Genomic DNA, 17,496 nt, shown 5'->3' on the forward strand with positions numbered 1-17,496 from the left:
TGGATGAAGCTTTCTCTTGCCAAATGTCAGTGTTTCTACATGGCAGCTCCTTTGAAGAACATGCTGCAGGCAAGACTTATCAGTAATAAAGAGGGAGAGGCAAAGGACCTCTGTCAAAATAGGTACAGGCTGGGAGGATTTCACAGAGCAGCTTCTCATTCTACAGCATCACGGCTGTGACACTCAAGGATCTACAGTGCACTCTACAAATTGACAGAGTCTTGAAAGAGGACCCTGTGCTGGGCTGGAAAATTATCTATTCTTAACATAATAGTGACAGTAAAGCATGGCATTTTTACAAAATAGCTATGAATTGAATAATTCTTCCCTGGCTAGGCTCTTAATTCATTTGACCACTGAAATCTTAGTAGAGGCAGGAGCATAAGCAGAAGCCTTCTACTCACTCTGATTAGACTTGTCTGGACTAGATTGTCTTGCTCTGTGTAGGCATTTTTTGTACCTTATCTTTGGTTCTAAGAGCTGAGCTTTTCCTTCTCAGTTAGAACAGTGACAATGAAAATCATGTGAAAGCAGAGCAGGCAGACCTAATGGGTGTTAATCAGTTTGATTAAAACAGGTGCCTCTTTAACTAATGAATCAAAACAAAAGCAAAACACAGTCTCAGAGTGCGTGAGTTTAACTCCTGTGATGTACTGAGATTGCTTAATGAGGGCACAGCACTTTGCAGACTAGTGCTGTCCAAGCCCACCTTGCACAGTTCCAGAATTAGCAGGTGTTCTCTGGGAGGAAGGGAATGTGGTACTGCCTCTTAGAGCTGACATCCTCACCCAGGACTTTGGTTGACTCCTAATATAATTTTATATATATATATAAATTATTATATATATTATAAGTAATATATATTCTTTTTATATATTATTTATACACACACACACACACACACACACACACACACACACATATATATATATATATAGTTTGTATATGTATTTATATATAACTAACATAGTTACTCCTAAAACGTGTGCTGCACAGCCACCCTGCCTGTATTGCTGGTTTTTTCATTGGGCTGCTACTGGTATTAATTGCATTGCACTAAGCAGCATTTATTCCAAGTACTCCAAGAAGGCTCTTTCAGATGTTATAAAATAGTGATTGTTTCTGCAACCTTGGTATAAGATTAACAGCAGTTGGAGTTAGTTAGTTGGGGTTAATGTGTGTGGTGAGAAAAGGAAAATTTTTGCAGTCAGGACCAAGTTCTGCTCTCTGTCAGACCAGTCTAATCTCGCTTGGTGCTGACTCCTGGGCACATGTTGAAATAGAGATATCCCCTGTATCCTTCTGGTGCCATTAGAGGTCAATGCAAACCTCCTGCACAGGTGTGATGTTTTTCAAAAATTGGATGATGCTGCACTACCAGCCTGCTGTGGGAAGGTGACATTGTAGTAAGAGGAGGTAAGGACCAGTTGTGTTAAAAGAAAGACAAAGTATTTAGGCTTCGAATTTCCTTGGTTTTACTTTGTTTCTCCTTTTCATTTAGCTTCTTTTAGAGCTGAGTAAACCTTCTGCTTTTCAGCTTCTCCATAAAGTTTCACAGGGTGGTAAACCTCAGTTTAAAGCTTTTAATATCATATTTTAACTGCACTTACCCTGTGATTTAAAGTGATGATCTGCTACAAAGTTACTTTGCAATCCAAATTTATTCATAAATATTCTGCTGAGGTAACTTTGTCCCAGCTGGGCACCTCGATCTGATTTTGTCAGCTCAGCTATTGCATGTACTTCCACTGTTAGCATAAGGCCACTGGGATTTCTCTGTCGGCTGCTCTGAATCACTTGACAGAAAAGCAGTCACGTTGTGCATTCAGTTTGCAGTCACGTTCTGCATTCAGTTTGCAGCCAACAGCCTGGATGCACCCAGTGTAATACCCCTGTTGTAGACGTGATGGGTTGTTAAACTTCTGGAAGATTTGAATACGTGCCTCGGGAAGGGAGGCAGACTTGCTGACAGGTATTATTTTGGAGGTGTTGGTGTTTCTATATAATGCCACAGATGCTGAGATAACCCGCAAGCAATAAACTCTATCCTACAGAGACTCGTGTTTAATTAAACAGGGAGGGACAAAATTAAACAGCCTCTCAACATCTACAAGAAGCTGGTGGCAATGTGGTAGGGAATTCCTTCAGCAGCATGGTCAAGGTCACTTAGCTCAATACTAAAAAATACAAAAAACACTGCCAGAATGGCACCTCTCTCTTCGGCCCCGCAAGTTTTTAAGGCAGTGAGCTCTGGCTCAATCCCAGCTGCATGGGCAGGATTCAAGCCAGCCCATTTAAATCTGTCAGCTCTTAGATTTCCAGGCAGGGGAAGAAGGTGGGACTCTTGTCCTGAGACATGAACTTGCTCTGCATTTGTCAGCGGGTGTCGTGTCCTATGAAAAAAGGGCCTTTGAATGAAAGGGTTGTGGACTTCATCAAGCTGCTGGAAACCCCTAGCTACCAACATGTGCTATGGGAGCTTGTGAGAGAGAGAGCCTCCTGCAGCCAGTCCTCTGTGTTCCCCTAGTGAGTAGGATGCTGAGTTTTATCAACTTAAAGTGCAATTCAGCCTGCTCACTCTACACAGACATAAGTGCAGTTCTCTAAGGTTTGTTTCAAACTTCATGCTGCGTGTTGGAAGATCTAACAGGAGGTCATTCCCTGCTCTCTTAGGCTTTGCATCTTATTGAAGCTGCTGCTGATGCAGAAGAGCTGTGGTGAGAACAAGCCTCAGGGGAATTGTACATAACAATTGTTAGATGTCTCCATGCCTTCAATTTGTTAAAACATCTATAGACTTTTAGTATTTGGCTGGAGGAAGCTCAGGTTGTGTACATTATTAAAAGCATTTCTGGCTTGCTTGAAGGCTTCTGAAGTGTTTAAATCTGTAGCCAGGGGCAGGCTTAAGGGCTAGGATCCTTTTGACCTGGTTATAGATTCTGGCAGGTCTGATCTGTTTTTTTACACAATTCACCCATTTTTCTCTTTAGTGCTGCATTTCCTAAGAGCAGCAAGTCTCAGTGTCCAGGACCTAGGGATATTTTTAAGTATGACATACACTGATACTGACACCAATAGTTAGCTGCAGAATATAGGCAGTCAATCCATTTTTCTCAGCCAGAGTTTCTTCCTGGCCATGAAACTGAGAAGATTCCTGGTGGTTTTACTGCACAGCATCCTAAGATGAGTGATACCTTGCTCTGGGCCACATTTCCAGCCCTGCCTGTGCTGTTGCAGGGCCAGTAAAGCAGCCCATGAATCTCCTCAGTTGTCACAACTGTGCTGAGCTCTGGAAGCTGCCCATGTTCCTGGGAGCAAGTGAAATACCCCACTGGAGGCCATGTGGTTTGAGGAGAGGAAGGATGACCTTTGGTGGACGCAGGCAGGCATGGGGCTTTGCCCTCTCACCCAGGAAGGGAAGAGAAGAGGAGGAAGCTGCCTCAGGTGGGAGAGGGAACAGCACACATCAGGCTGTCCAGTGAGCAAGTGCCAGAAGAGCTGCATCCAGCACTTGGGCATCCAGATGCCGGCCCTGGCTGCCAGGACTCCTCAGCAAGGCCAGGAGTTCCCAAGCCTTGTAGTTGGGAGAAAATATGAGAGGCATATGTCAGTGACTTTAGGGTGGCTCCTGTTTCCCAAGACCCATGAGATTTTATGGCAAGGAGGAAGAGGTGTGGGCAGTGCAGGCAGAGTGTGAAATGCTTCATCAGCTTCTGGGTGGTTGAATCTGAGAAGTCAGGTTCTCCTCCTTCTTTTACCTCAGCTGTCTAATAACTACAGGCCACATTTGGGCCACAAGCATAATTTTCCATCCAAAAGAACTGAGCTCATCTTTCCACACCCTGTTAAATATATTGCAAGTTTCCATATGGATTTCTTTAAATGATGACAGAAAGTGGCAAATAGAGTATCTCCCTTTTCTGACCACTGAGCTGCATAGAGAGCAATGCTGGGGCAAGTCAGGATAGCTGTTTCTGCCCAAGGAAGCCTGCATCAGGTAGTACAAATCTGGTTTTTGGGCCTTATCATGTGCTAGGAAAGAAAAGTGTTATGTACTTCCCAGAAGTGCAGGCAGGCTCATCTTCTCCCAGGGAAGCTGTTAGTTTGACTTGCAGATCTTTCTGAGAAAAGCTGCTGCTCAGTGTTACCAGATGGAAATGTGTGGTTGGAAATTTGCAAAAAAAAAAGGCTCTTAACCTTAGCATATGAAAGGAGAAGGTGCAATCAGGATTTGTGGAAGCAAAATTGAAAACCTCTAGTAAAAAAGCACTCAGGGAGGTGTAGGAAGATGAGACAAATGTTGATTTATTAACCATTTTTTGTTTGAGAAGAAATACTAGTGCTCAGGAAGAGCAGTCTGATAGACAGTTGATATAAACAAGGCAGCAGTTCTTATCTGCCTGCTCAAAAGGAGTGTGCTGGCTGTTCAGCTGGTTCTGCATGTCTGCTGAGACACGAGGAGGGCACTTTCAAAAGTGTCTTTGTCCTGTGTACAGAAATGAGGCGTGTGTAGCAGTATAAACCTCTGAGTTATGCACTGCAGATTCCTGAGAGGAAGACACTGAGAGAGGCTTGGTGCCAGCACACTGGGCTCGAGTTTGGGAGGATAGTTTTCATCGCTGAACTCACTTTTGGGTACCTCTGGGGATTGGAACCGTGCTACGCCCAAATTAACTGGAAATGATGGGAGAGAAGTAGCACATCCAGGATCTGTTAGTCAGAGTTAGAGCCATGTTGCATCAGTCTCTGTGGCTGTCCTGGCAGGATATGCCCAGGGTCAGCTCTGAGGCTGTTCCACAGCAAGATGTGCAATGCTGTTGCATTTACAGCACATTTTCATGCAGTGGTGTTACTTGCTCGGATCCCTTACCATTTAAAAGCATTACTGATGCATGTTTTGCTGTAGGTTGGGTTTCTCCCACAACAGGGATAGCCATCCCAAAGTCTTTAAATGTATGCACACCCTCCAAAGGCTTGGTAAGATTCTGGGAAGCTGATGGCTTCAGCAGTGCATTTTTAGGCTCTGAGCAGCATGTCATGCAGCACTCACTGCTGAAAGTCTGGCTGCAGTACTGGCTGGAGTGGGCAGCGCTGGAAGAATCAGGGTGTAAGCAAGGAAAGGGGTGTTTGCTTTTATTGGCTCTTCTTTTCCAATTACAAAACATGCCTCTTATTTAAAAGGCAGTTGTAATGTGGAATGTTTAAGGTATTTTTTATTATTAGAACTTTAGTTAATAATAAAGTCATAAACTTCAAAGCATGTAGGTGGTCAAAGAACCAGCTATGGTATTCAGGAGGGAGTTCCTGAGCATGTAACACAAGGTCACACATTGTAAATATAATTTGTTGCAATTGATTTATTATTATTTTGGCTGCAATTCAAGGGCTGCAATCAAAGACTTCTGTATTTGCCTCAAAAAAATCTTTACTGATATATCTTTCTCTTCTTTTTTGCTTTTCCACCATCCCCATTGAATTTCTGTTCTTTCTGATCAAGGGTAGGGAGTGACTTGAGATTTCCTTCTATTATTTTTTTAATTATATACACTAAGAACTTAAAGTAATTCAAAAATCTCACAGGGCTGCTTGTGTAATCCCTGTAAATCAAGCTGATAGCTGTTTAGAGTAATATATATATATAAGGTAGTGTCTGGATTTCTTACCAGTAAGCCAGTCTTTTTTCTTGTTATTGTACACTTTCATTGATGTAGAAAGGAAGGGACTACTGGATAAAAATGGGAAATTATCTTATAATGACCAATAACATCCTAATTTTTTAGCATGACTTTCAGTGGCTTTAGACCTCTCCCACAATGTCAGTGGAGTAAGGGCACTGACAGGGGACATGGGGACAGCTGCTCCTACATCTGTGGAGATGGGCATCATAAATCAGCTCCTGATGAAAAGCTGTGAGATCCTAGGCCCTAAGTTTTTTCCCTTGTCACTGGCAGATAGATACCATGTTCAAACAGTGACCCATGAAAACAAGGAGTAAGAAGAACAATTTAGCCATTGATGCACAACAAATGAGCTGCTTCTTCCCTCTCAGCAAGCTGAGTGTTGTTATTCAAAACATACACTACAGGAAGAACTCTCTTCCCTGCTCCTGTGCTCTGGGTTGTTGCAGCAGTAAGACATCATCTGATGTGTTGTGTGTTTGGGTTTTATTTTTATATTCTTTGTATTTGGATGCAGCCATCATATTTTCTCCTAAGAAAACCCTGGTTTATTTCTTCCAGCAGGATGCATCTGTATGCACAGGTCATCTCTGTGAGCCGGGGCAGAGGGCTCTGGTAACACTCAGCTCTTCACTGTTCAGCCAACAGCTGGAGAGAGGCTGTTGCTTCTGGGGACCCCCCTTCTCTCTGTCTCTGTCACTCTGCCAAGATGCAGAGCAAATTTTGAAAGCCCTAGAAGTCTGTAGCCAATGCCAGTGAAGAGGGACTATACCTGATGTGTGTGACTGATGTGGTGAGATGCTGTGCAAGCAGTCAGTGCTGGTGGTGCTAAAGAGGGTCAGTTTTAGGAAATAAGGACCTGGCTGTTCCATGAACAGCCCCATTAATTATTAGCTTTTGGAAGCACTCAGTGTGACTTTAAGGCTTGGGCTCAGCCACCAAGTAGCCAGCTAGTAGATAAGACATTTGCACTGTGTATTCTAGCCAATCTGTATTTAGCCTTCAGATCAGAAAAGCATTGTCTACTTAGAAGAAGCAGTCTGTAATGATGTACTTAATATTTATCTTGGCAGTAAGTAGATAATTACATATTTCATACTCAAAAAGGTACAAAACTGCCAAAGTCCATTAGATTAAATCAAACATAGACACATGAAAAAGGATTCAGGCAGTGCCAGAGACTGAGAGAATAACACATAAACCAAGAATTCTTATAGAGATAATTGCTGAATACCATTCCATTGCTGGCAGCGGCACAATTTCATCTGTCTTTGACACTTCTGAGCTTGTGTGTAGGGGCCCAACATGAACCATTTGGGAGTGGATGCTGCATGCTGGCTTCATGGGCACAGGTTGGCTTTCCCTTGCTTCCTGCCAGTGTGGGGCTGCTGCCTGGGTCTCCAAGTGGTTGAAGTTTTCAATCAGGAGCACTTGGATATGCATCACTTGGAGCAGAGCTTTAGTGGCTGGAAGGTTTTATTTACAACCTGTCACAGAAAATCTCAGTGGGGAGAGCTGCTGGACGGGTATCTCATGGGGGAAGGGAGAATTAATAACAGCATAGAGTGCAGAGGATTTGACAGACAGAGGCTTCCTGAAGACAGAAATTGCACTTTCAGTTTAGACATTTCTTGAGCATGATTTGACTATGGCAATGTTTATATGACATAATGTTTTTGCAAAACAGTGATGGTAATTAAAGTTACCACTGACACAACCCAGCTTCCTACCCCAGTGTAACCTTTGGGTTCAGAAAAAATACATTAAAAATCTTGATGTGTACTGTTTTTCCTTGCCTAAATAGGCATGTGAGTGCCTGGGAGAGTTAACACAATAGGAAGTTATTAAAGACAACCTATGAAACTGGGTGTTGTTCAAATGAAGATGGAATAATCCCTTGTTTATCAATGGAGTCCCTTTGTTGAAAGATAAAATTGGCAAGGGAGGGGGACAGTGCTTCTCCCCACATACTCCTAGTGGTTTCTTCTAAAAGCATAGCTTTGTTGGAACAGATCTGTAAGAGTTAGGTTCTTATAGTCATGATTTTTCCCCTTGTGTTTTTAAAAACCACGTGTTTGGTTTCACTCATAGTGTGGTATGCTTGCCTGTCTCACACACGGGTTTAGATACAGGAGTATCTTTTTTATCAGGAGCAGTGTTGCTCCAAATGATGCACTCATCGAAGTGCAGCTGGCTGGGTGGGAGGCAGCACTTTGCATTTCTAATACCATAAGTGAAATACTGAATGGAAATTCCTGCCAGTATGTAACACTTATGAGTCAAAGCCAGATGCTGGAAGAATGTTGTTTTTTTTTTTTGGCCCCACTGTCCCTTGCACAAGCAGAAAACTCATGAGAGGAAGAGCACCCCCAGGTCCTGTTCTGGGGTTCAGTCATTGTAACTGAACAGAATTAACCTTCTGCTCTAAGGACACATATTCTCATGGGACTCTGATGTCTTCTTTTCCCCCAGACCATTCCCAGCCTTCTCTGGTGTGTTCAAAACTGCTAGAAATTTTCTTTAAAGGTCTAATCCTTCTGTTAAGTGCCTGTCCTCCCTGTTTTTAGCAGTGAAAGGCAGGCTGGATGAAGGGTGTACTGTACCTGGGAATTACATGTCTGTCAGAAAGACTCCTCACAAGCTTATGAGCGAAGGAGCATGGGGGTCAGGATTTTAAAAGAAATGAGCTATTGAGTTTCAGTGCTTATAAGTGATTATGCAGTTTTATTGCATGACTGAAGTGTGTGTAATTTCTGTTGCTGACAGGGAAGGCCGCTCTAATGCTCACATTAAAGGAGATTACCAAAGAATTGGAGATGTTTTGCTGAAGAACATTCAGAGTATGAAGGTAGGAATGATCCTATAACTACTAAGCTTTGACATAGATTAAGTTCAGTATGCTTTTCATTTTCATATGATGTTGCCTCTTGTGCTGGCTTTTGGCAATTGTAATCAAGGCTTATGCTATGAAAGTTTTCTTTGATGACATAGCAAGCATTTGGTGGATTTCCCTGGGATTTCAGAATTGCAAGTTGATTTTAAATTGTTGAACCCCTTTCCTCCACTCTCCTGAGAACAGAAACAGCAAACAGAAGTTCAAGAATATTTCATTTCCAGTTCTTTTTTCCTTCAAATAAGAAGGTAAAGCCCTGGAATTTGTGTGGATGAAGAGACTATTCAAATGCTGAGTGTGCCTATTTTTTCATGCAAATATTCATGTTAAGATATTGCAGGATTAGTGACCATAAGCTTATATTGATTTGACTTGGGAAAGTTATATTTGTGCACTACAGTGCCAAGTTAGGTGAAAGGTTTTTGAATCATGAGAATAATTGCCTCTGATGCCTTTAAAACTAAAAGTAAAAATACATGTATGACCCATAAATCTAGGTATAATGTTTGGAAGACTTTGCAACTGTTCTTCGTCTGGCCAGAGCAGTATTCTCAATGCTCTGTGTTAATGAGAAAATAGCATTGAAGGCAGGCACAGGAGCCTGTGAAAACTCTACAGATTTGTACAGTGTAGATGTAAGCTCACCTTACTGTAATGTATCTACACATCCAGGTCAGTGTGGGGCAGAACATGGCACTTCACCTTCAGCACACGGATCTCCGAGTGATTTTGAAACTCTCCAATAAATCTTTCCTTGGGGATGGCCACTTGGGCATTCTGCAGTTAGTAAATGGAGCAGCCTTGAGTCCTTGGCTGGAGGAAAGGGCAGTTTAATCATTACAGCTCTCCCGAGATGTTGGCTAGGACTCGGTTTGTCTTTCAAAAGGACCGAGAGAGGCGCGGGGAAGCGAAGTGGCGCACAAGCGTTTATACGGCAGGTCAGAAAAAGGGAGCACAGAAAGCTCCATTTACCATCCCCAACACAGACAGCCTTGTCACCAGTGAGGCAGCCTTACTCTCTCTGCAGTGTACTTAGCCAGGAACTGCTTTTTCCCCTCAAGATGTAATTCACATGCACTGAAAGAAATGTAGAGGGGACTTTTCTACCTCCACCTCTGCTCTCAAGAAACATGCAGCTCTTCACAGTTTTGAGAATACCAGAGAACTTCAGATAGACTTTGTCTCTGCTTCTGGTATCTTGCAGCATTAAATTGTGTGTCCTTTGCTGTCTGCAGGTCTTTCTGGGTCACTAGTCTGAAGGCAGTGTACAGTCCTTACTGTAACAGACCTGGCAGCCCTTTCCCATTAAAGGGTTTTACTTCATTTGCTTTGAGATCCACCATCACTGATCAACTGATAGGTAGAGTAAAGAGAAAAAAGCTAGTTTAACTTAAAAGAATGGACAAGAAACAGAAATAAAGTTAGTAAAAACTGTACTTATTTACCATGAGACCTGTTAAAAGATCTGAAAACTGACACTTCGTGTTTAATTAACATAGGAAAGAAGTTAAGAAAAGTAATTAATGGGTAGCCTCTGTAGCAGCCCAGAGGCTCTGCTGTGTCTTTTCCTGAGTTACAGACTTGTAAAACGAGTATGCAGTATGTGGAGGAAGCAGCTTGGCTCTAGGGAAGGTATGTTTCTGGTAAACATGTCACAAATCACAGGAGAGAGAGAGAGCTGACTGGAAATGTGTCAAAAAGCACAAACTTCAGATTAAGACAGAATTTCTTCTCAAGTCCATTCAGTTTCTTTTTGCTGCTGTTTAATATTCTACCATTTACTGGAAAATTGTAGTTGACTGCTCAGAGAAGCTCTGTGCATCCTGAAGAGCCAGTTTACCTTTTGCAAAACACAATTAATTCCCTGTGTAAATTGTTAAAAAAACTACTGCTAAACTGTTTTAAGGGGGAGTTGTGAATACCTGTGATACTGAGACCTAAATGGAGTTATGTATTTCATGCAAACCTCATTCACTGCTGGTGTGCAGCTCCCCTGCTGCCAGTGGGATTCTTTAGAGACTTCACTAAAGAGAAGAGGATGTAGTCTAAGGATGAAGAATTTGTAACATACTCATTTCTTTTGGGCAATGCCTCTGTTTTTGTGTTCGTTAATTTTCCCAAGAGATGCAACTTCTCATCAATATGAGGAGAGCAGAAGCCAGAAGTCCATTTGCCTGCATCGCTGTTCCCTAAAACCACCTAAGGGAAACTGGGGCATCTAAATCCCTTCATTCTTTTAGAAAATCCCATTCACATTTTTTGGCTGTCTCCATTGCACCTACTTGCATGAGCTGTGTTCATGTCATCCTCTTGCCTTTGTATTTCTCACTGATAAGAGAGTTAATTTTGTTGAATTGTGTACTTTAGCTTTCCCGGGAATGCAGAGGGGGTGGGGGTGTCTATTTCAAATGAGTAATGCCTTTTCTCCTTGGCAAGTGAATATCAGAACCATTGTGTTGTACAGTGATTTTGTTTGCAAAATCTCCACTGCTGTGCTAGTTGGATGTGTTATTGGATTAGGTATGGGCTGAGTCATGTCTCTCAGTGATTGTTAAGAGCCTCCTCTTTTCTTTCATGCATAAAAGCAATTGACAATTCACCTGCGAAAGCACAATGAGATTTTAATCGAGCTGGAGAATGGGATCAAGAGCTCCCGCAAGCTGGAGACCTTTTGCAGAGATTTTGAGCTACAGAAAGTCTGCTACTTGCCTCTCAATACCTTCCTCCTCAGACCTTTACACAGGCTTATGCACTACAAGCAGATAATGGAGAGGCTTTGCAAGCACTACCCTCCAAGCCACACAGACTTCAGGGATTCCAGAGGTAAGTAAGAGAAAAGACGTCAGTTCCTGGAGCTGGGGAATGACATCCAAATCCATTAGAGGTGTATGGCTGGAAGAAAGAAAAATCTTTTTTTTCTTAAGCCTACATAAAAAGGATTGAGTTTCAAAATCCACCACTCAGAACACCACAAACAGTAGGATTAAGGTTGCTCTTCTATACTCATTATGCCACACTCCGGGCAGGTACTTGGAAGAGAATTCTGCTAGGGGTTATTAAACACACAGAAATGACAGCAGGTTCAGGAAGTCTCTTGAACTGAAAACAGCTGGGAGGCTGGGAGAGAGCACAGGGAACATACCATGTGTGCTTGTGTTGTTCCTAGTTTCCCTGGAGATCCTCTAACAACACAAAATACTAGCCCAGGTGAACCCTTGGTCTGACCCAGTAGGGATGCTGTTATTCTGTCTTTCAGTGTTATTTGTCTTCTTTTTCAAGAATACAGTTTGCTCTGTTATCATTTCCATGATTTGTTTCAGGAGCTCAAAGCAGACAGCATGAGTTGATTTTGGATTTGGGGTTGGTTTTGGTTTTTTTTCCAAACATGAAGAAATTACCCTCCTGTAGCCTGAACTCGCTGCCTGCCATTTCTTTCTAATGGTTTGTTCTCCTTCCTCCTTGTGCCCATCCCCTGTGTGTGTTTAAGGATAACTCCATTGTCTCTGGTGCACTGGTGCAGATCCATGGAAGAACTTGGGCAGGGAGCAGTGCTCAGCACAACTGCTCCCAGGCATAACAAGTGAGCTGAGCTCCCTCAGATTCTGTGGGATGGGACCCACAGCAGGCAGTGCACAGAAAGCAGAGCTTACCTGACCCGTGGCAGTAAGAAATGCCAGAGACCTGTGACATTGGAGTGCTGTGTGACACAGGTGTTGGCCCAAATGTCGCTGCTCCCTGAATGATCTCAAAGAAGGCAGTGAGTAGTGCCTGCATTTCTTTCAGCCAAGGCTAGAGGATGAGGATGATGTGTCCATTCTCCTCTCCCTGGAGAGTGTAGCAGGCTGACTCCTTCTTCACTTTTGAAATGTATACAAACAGAGGTTTCACAGGTGAAAATAAGAGAACATGAGGACAGTGTGACTTAGAGACCCCATCACTCTGGGATCAGTTTCTTAATAAGGTGTTTTCAGATTTTTTTTTAAAGGTCAGAGTCTGAAGGAAGCAAAAATAAGGTTAATTTAATCCCAGAAGAGAGCATGTCTCCCACTAGCAAGTGGGTGAACAGTGTACTGAGCAATGATGTAAGAAGGAAGATGGAACTACAGTTACTATTCACATGGCTGTGGTTTTTTAACATAAATGGCTGTAGCTGCTCTTCTGGCACTGTCAGCCTATGTCTTTGGTCCATTCAGAGACGGCCTACCCAGCCAGGTGTGTCAAGGTTGGTGCTTCCACACATGATGGCACAGGGAGTTGGTGGTGTCTCTGGAGAGAATGAAGTAAAGCCATGATGTGATTCAATGATGTGCAGCCCTTTAGTTGTTCTCATTGATGGGATTGAGAACAAACCCCAAGGTGTTTGCCATCTGAAATGATGCAATAAGTGACACTGCCATTTCCTGCTCTTTTCAAATACAGACCTGACCCAGTGTGCTGTAAGCAGGAGGGAAAATGCATTTTTTTGAAGCATAAAGAACATCCCTAAATCAGAGTTGTAGGAATTTAAGTCCTTTATGAGAATCCATTCATTGGTGCTTGGGATTGACCATACTCTTCTTATAAAGTTACTGTGGCTAAAACAGGGCAAATTTTTAGGAAATAGACTGTCTCTTCATCACAACACTCCATCCCATCCACTGTATAAGATGATATGCAGATTTTGTGTGGGTTTTAGTCTGCCTGAATAGCTTTATGCTGTAGAGGAGAAGAGTAGCACAAGAAGGTTCATGAGCTGTGTGCTGCTGACAAAAGCCATATTTCTTTTTGAACATTCTTGTAAATTTTTAATAAGCACTTTATGGATTTGTCCATCTAGCTGCATTGGCTGAGATTTCTGAAATGGTGGCTCAGCTCCATGGCAATATGATAAAGATGGAGAACTTCCAAAAGCTGCATGAACTGAAGAAAGACTTGATAGGCATGGACAATCTGGTGATTCCCGGAAGGGTAAGTAACAGAGTTGTGATTAAGATTTGATACAATTTCAAGTCATTAGGTATGTTTTCAAAACCTGTTTATTAGGGGCACGTGTAAAATTGCCTTTCATCATCTGAACCTTTTTCTGCAGCCAGAAACTCTCAGATGTAAATATAATAATGCCAAATGTCATGATTTAACCCCAGGCAGCAGCCAAGGACCACACAGCTGCTTGCTCACTGCCCCAACAGCAGGACCAGGTAGAGAATCGGAAGGGTGAAAGCAATCAGGAGAGATCATGGGTTAAGAAAAAGATAGTTTAGCAGGGAAAGCAGAAGCCATGCACACACGCAAAGCAAAACAAGGAATTAATTCACTGCTCCCCATGGTCAGGCAGGTGTTCAGCCATCCCAGGAGAGCAGGGCCGCATCACATGAAATGGTGGCTTGGGAAGACAAATACCATCACTTCAAATGTTCCCCCCATTCCTTCTACTTCCCTCCACTTTATTTCATTGAGCATGATGTCATATGGTCTGGAATATCCCTTTGGTCCGTTTGAGTCACCTGTCCTGGCTGTGACTCTTCCCAGATTCACATGCACCTCCAACTCCCTCACCAGGGTGGCAGTAGGAAAGGCAGAAAAGGCTTTGGCTCCGTGTAAGCCCTGCTGAGCAATAACAAAAACATCTCTTTATTATCAACCCTGTCTTCAGCTACTTGTTCCCAGCACAAATCCAAGATAAAGCCCCATAGCAGCCATGGTGAAGAAATTAATTCTACCCCAGCCAAAACCAGCACCTTTAAAGCAGGAAAAGGCAATCCTCTTTATTACCTTTTTTGACTTTTTAAGTTCTGTCTTTGGCATAGATTTGGAGTTTTAGGCAATTCCAAAGACCTTTTATGACAGAGGCAGTAAAAACATAGTATTTATCACAGCATTCAGAGCTTGAGCAGTTCCACATTTCTTTCTGCTTCCCTTATATTCTTTTCCCAGCCCTTGATGCTAGAGCTTGACAGATTCAAGGCAAGTAACGCATTTGTGCTGGAAGAACTTCAGCCCTTTCACCATGCCTTGCTGTGAAACTCATGGCCCTGGGGAGGAGCAGTCTCTTCAGTCTACATGTAACATCAGGCAATAATTTTTGAGATAGTGTTGCCTTAAGTAAACACTTAATTGGGACATAAGAATACCAACATCTCTTTCTTACTTATCATGCCTTTTAAAAATCAAAGGCTTATTTCAAAACAAATGAGCCACAGTGTAATATTTGTAGCCTTTTTAATTTTCATAGGCACAAGTATCTGTGTGTGCAAACTTGAAAGTTGTCTGTTGCTGAAGTAGTTTCCTCCCCACTCCCTTGACTTTTATGTGTGGTACACAAAACCAGAACTTGCAGCCATGTTTGAAGTTGATGTGCCATTGGGAAGGCAGTGCTGAGCACAGGTATTTCTGCAGTTATGGCTGGTCCCCACTTCCTCCCTTCACCTCTTCCCTGTCTCCAAGCAGCTGCCACAGCTCATGTTTCTTTCTAGTTATCCAGAGACTGTTCACATCCTTGGCAAGTCCCTCAGGACATTTCACAGCCTCTTCATCTCTCTATCACATGAAATTAAATGCTGTCATCGTGTGTTTCTGCTACCCTAGTCTATTTAAAGTCTGAGCAGTCTTCCTGTCCTAGGAAGTTCAAGGAAAAGGCAGATGGGGGGCAGAAGTTGTTTCCCTGCCAAGATGAGAAGCATTGGCCACTGCACTCTGGCACATGCCCAGGATGTTGCTGCTTCCAGCCCTTGGCTGTTCTGGCTCTGACTCAAGTCCCTGCCCTGCTGCAGGCAGAGTTGGGAGGCAAATTCTACTGAAACCCCATCCTCTTCAGGTTGTCCCTGAAGAGACAGGGACATCCCAGAGCAGGATGTCTGCTGCTGCTGAGCTGGTTCCTGTACTGGACGTCAAACCCCCCGTGGCTGGCCGTCCTTGCAGGTGGCAGTGACCTGCAGCTCTGGATCCATGTGGTCAGCACCACTGGCCATGCTGGTGCTGAGCCTGCCAGGGACTATCAGGTGGTACCACATGATACTAATTATGATTAATACTCCTTGGTGGCCAGCAACAGCTTCCAGTGGCCTCTCTGGTGCCATGAGCCCACTGTGGTACAGGGATAACCACCTTTAGCCACTTTTCCACCCTTCAGCCCTTAGGCAGTGCAGGTGGGGGGACTGGACACACCAAAGCAAGCCTAAGGCATTTGCATTGTTTATCTGAACAGGTTGATCTGAGCCAATTTATTCCTAAAATGCAGGTGATTTAGGTGCTTTATATAGGCTCTTACATCCACAAGTATGAGTAGAATGACTTTAGAAAGACTGTAATAAATAAATATAAACCTCTTAGCAGAAGCAGGAGGGAGTGACTGGAAAATGATATTTTCATGGGTTTCAGAGAAATATAAGGGTGAGTTACTGCATAACTCACAATAAGCCCAAGAAATCCACCCTTTTCAAAGTTTCAGATGTGCTACTTTTCCTCTCTTGCCATCCCTAAACATTCTTAAACACTGTGGTTTGATTTAATGTGCTGTATTATATGACATGGATGGTGCTGGGGTAACTCACACTGCCAGACAAATGTCTTTCTTTGTCTGCTGCTAATGGTGATGTTGAGTCGTGTAACTGGTTTTACATTGCAGTGAATGAGAGCAATGTATGCCATATGCACCACAGAAGATTACCAGTGGCTAACCAAGAACACATAGATCATTAGTTTTTATGTCATTTGTGCTGTGCAAAATACTCCTTAAAAACTGACAAAAGAGGAGCTGTCTGAAGGAGTTACTATCAGATAAAAACAATTTTGCTTAGCTGAATTTTCTTAATATGAATAAAAGGAGTTTATCCTAAAGACAGTTACAAACAGGAATTATCCTATAAATTAGATTTCTAACATATTCAATAAAATTAAAAGTCTTGGTAACTGACAGTCAAGTCATTTGTATGACCAATTAGTCATATTTCTGTTTACATACTAAAAAAATCATAATTTCTGCAGGTGATAAATTTTGGTCTTGTATTTCTTTTCCACAGGAGTTTATTAGACTGGGCAGTCTTAGTAAGTTGTCTGGAAAAGGTTTACAGCAACGGATGTTTTTTCTGGTAAGCAGAAGACAATTTTTCTTTGTACAATGAAATGTACCTCTAGGCATCTACTAGACATAACTGTTAGACTTGAATTTTCAAGTCTTTTTAAACAGCCTTATTTAAATTAACATAGTACATCCCCACACAGCTGGTTGTTAAGAACCTAAATTTCTGTTCAATTCCAATATTCTCTTTGTAACTGCTTCTTACAAAGAGAAAACTATTTTCCATATGACATTGTGAATATAATGATAAAATAATACCTCCTTGCACCTTGTCTTAAATAAAAGCAGAGTCATTACAAAATGAAAAGTGGCACCAAGGATAGTGATCATATTCAGAAAAGAAGATAAAGAGTGACTCCTGGTGATATGAACAATAATTCACATAATGTTCTCAGAACACATTACAGAATCAAATTTTTCCATAAATCATCCAGTTCCAACATGAGTGCCCAGCATTTTGATGGACCTGCCTGTACTTGGAGACACATTTTGTAAGTTTTGCACTAGGCAAGTTTGTCTCCTCCCACCACTTTGATGTCATGGTGATCCCATTTGGTCTCTGATCCACAAGAGTCCACTGGATAGTTCCTCCTCTCTTTTCTTCCCAGCCAGCTGATTTGCTCCCAAGCTCCTCATGTTACTGCTGCTGTACCCTTGGTGCTGGTATCTTAGGACACCCAGCAGAGTGCACAGATTTTTTTAGTACACAAAACCCTGAAGAGTCAGTGCAGTGTGGCAGTAGAATACTTCCTTGGCTTCTTTTGTGCAAAAGGTGAAGGCAGTGGCTATGTTGAAAAGCTTGTGAGTGTGCTAGATTTTACAAGGTGTTTGACATTTAATCTTTCAAATGAGCCAAAGATATAACCTGA

At 42.5% G+C, this 17,496-nt stretch overlaps 1 protein-coding gene across 7 annotated transcripts in view; it reads left to right on the top strand.

The window, feature by feature from the left end:
• FARP1 (FERM, ARH/RhoGEF and pleckstrin domain protein 1) overlaps positions 1-17,496 on the top strand; it is a 200,378-nt gene that overhangs the window by 173,105 nt on the left and 9,777 nt on the right. For all 7 annotated transcript variants that reach the window (XM_021530281.2, XM_021530283.3, XM_021530284.2 and 4 more), the window contains 4 exons: positions 8,445-8,526; positions 11,157-11,394; positions 13,388-13,518; positions 16,569-16,637. In XM_021530281.2, the coding sequence (XP_021385956.1) occupies positions 8,445-8,526; positions 11,157-11,394; positions 13,388-13,518; positions 16,569-16,637 (520 nt within the window). The remainder of the gene's footprint in view (positions 1-8,444; positions 8,527-11,156; positions 11,395-13,387; positions 13,519-16,568; positions 16,638-17,496) is intronic.

The sequence above is a fragment of the Lonchura striata genome, chromosome 2, assembly GCF_046129695.1.
Source record: "Lonchura striata isolate bLonStr1 chromosome 2, bLonStr1.mat, whole genome shotgun sequence".
NCBI lineage: Eukaryota > Metazoa > Chordata > Aves > Passeriformes > Estrildidae > Lonchura > Lonchura striata.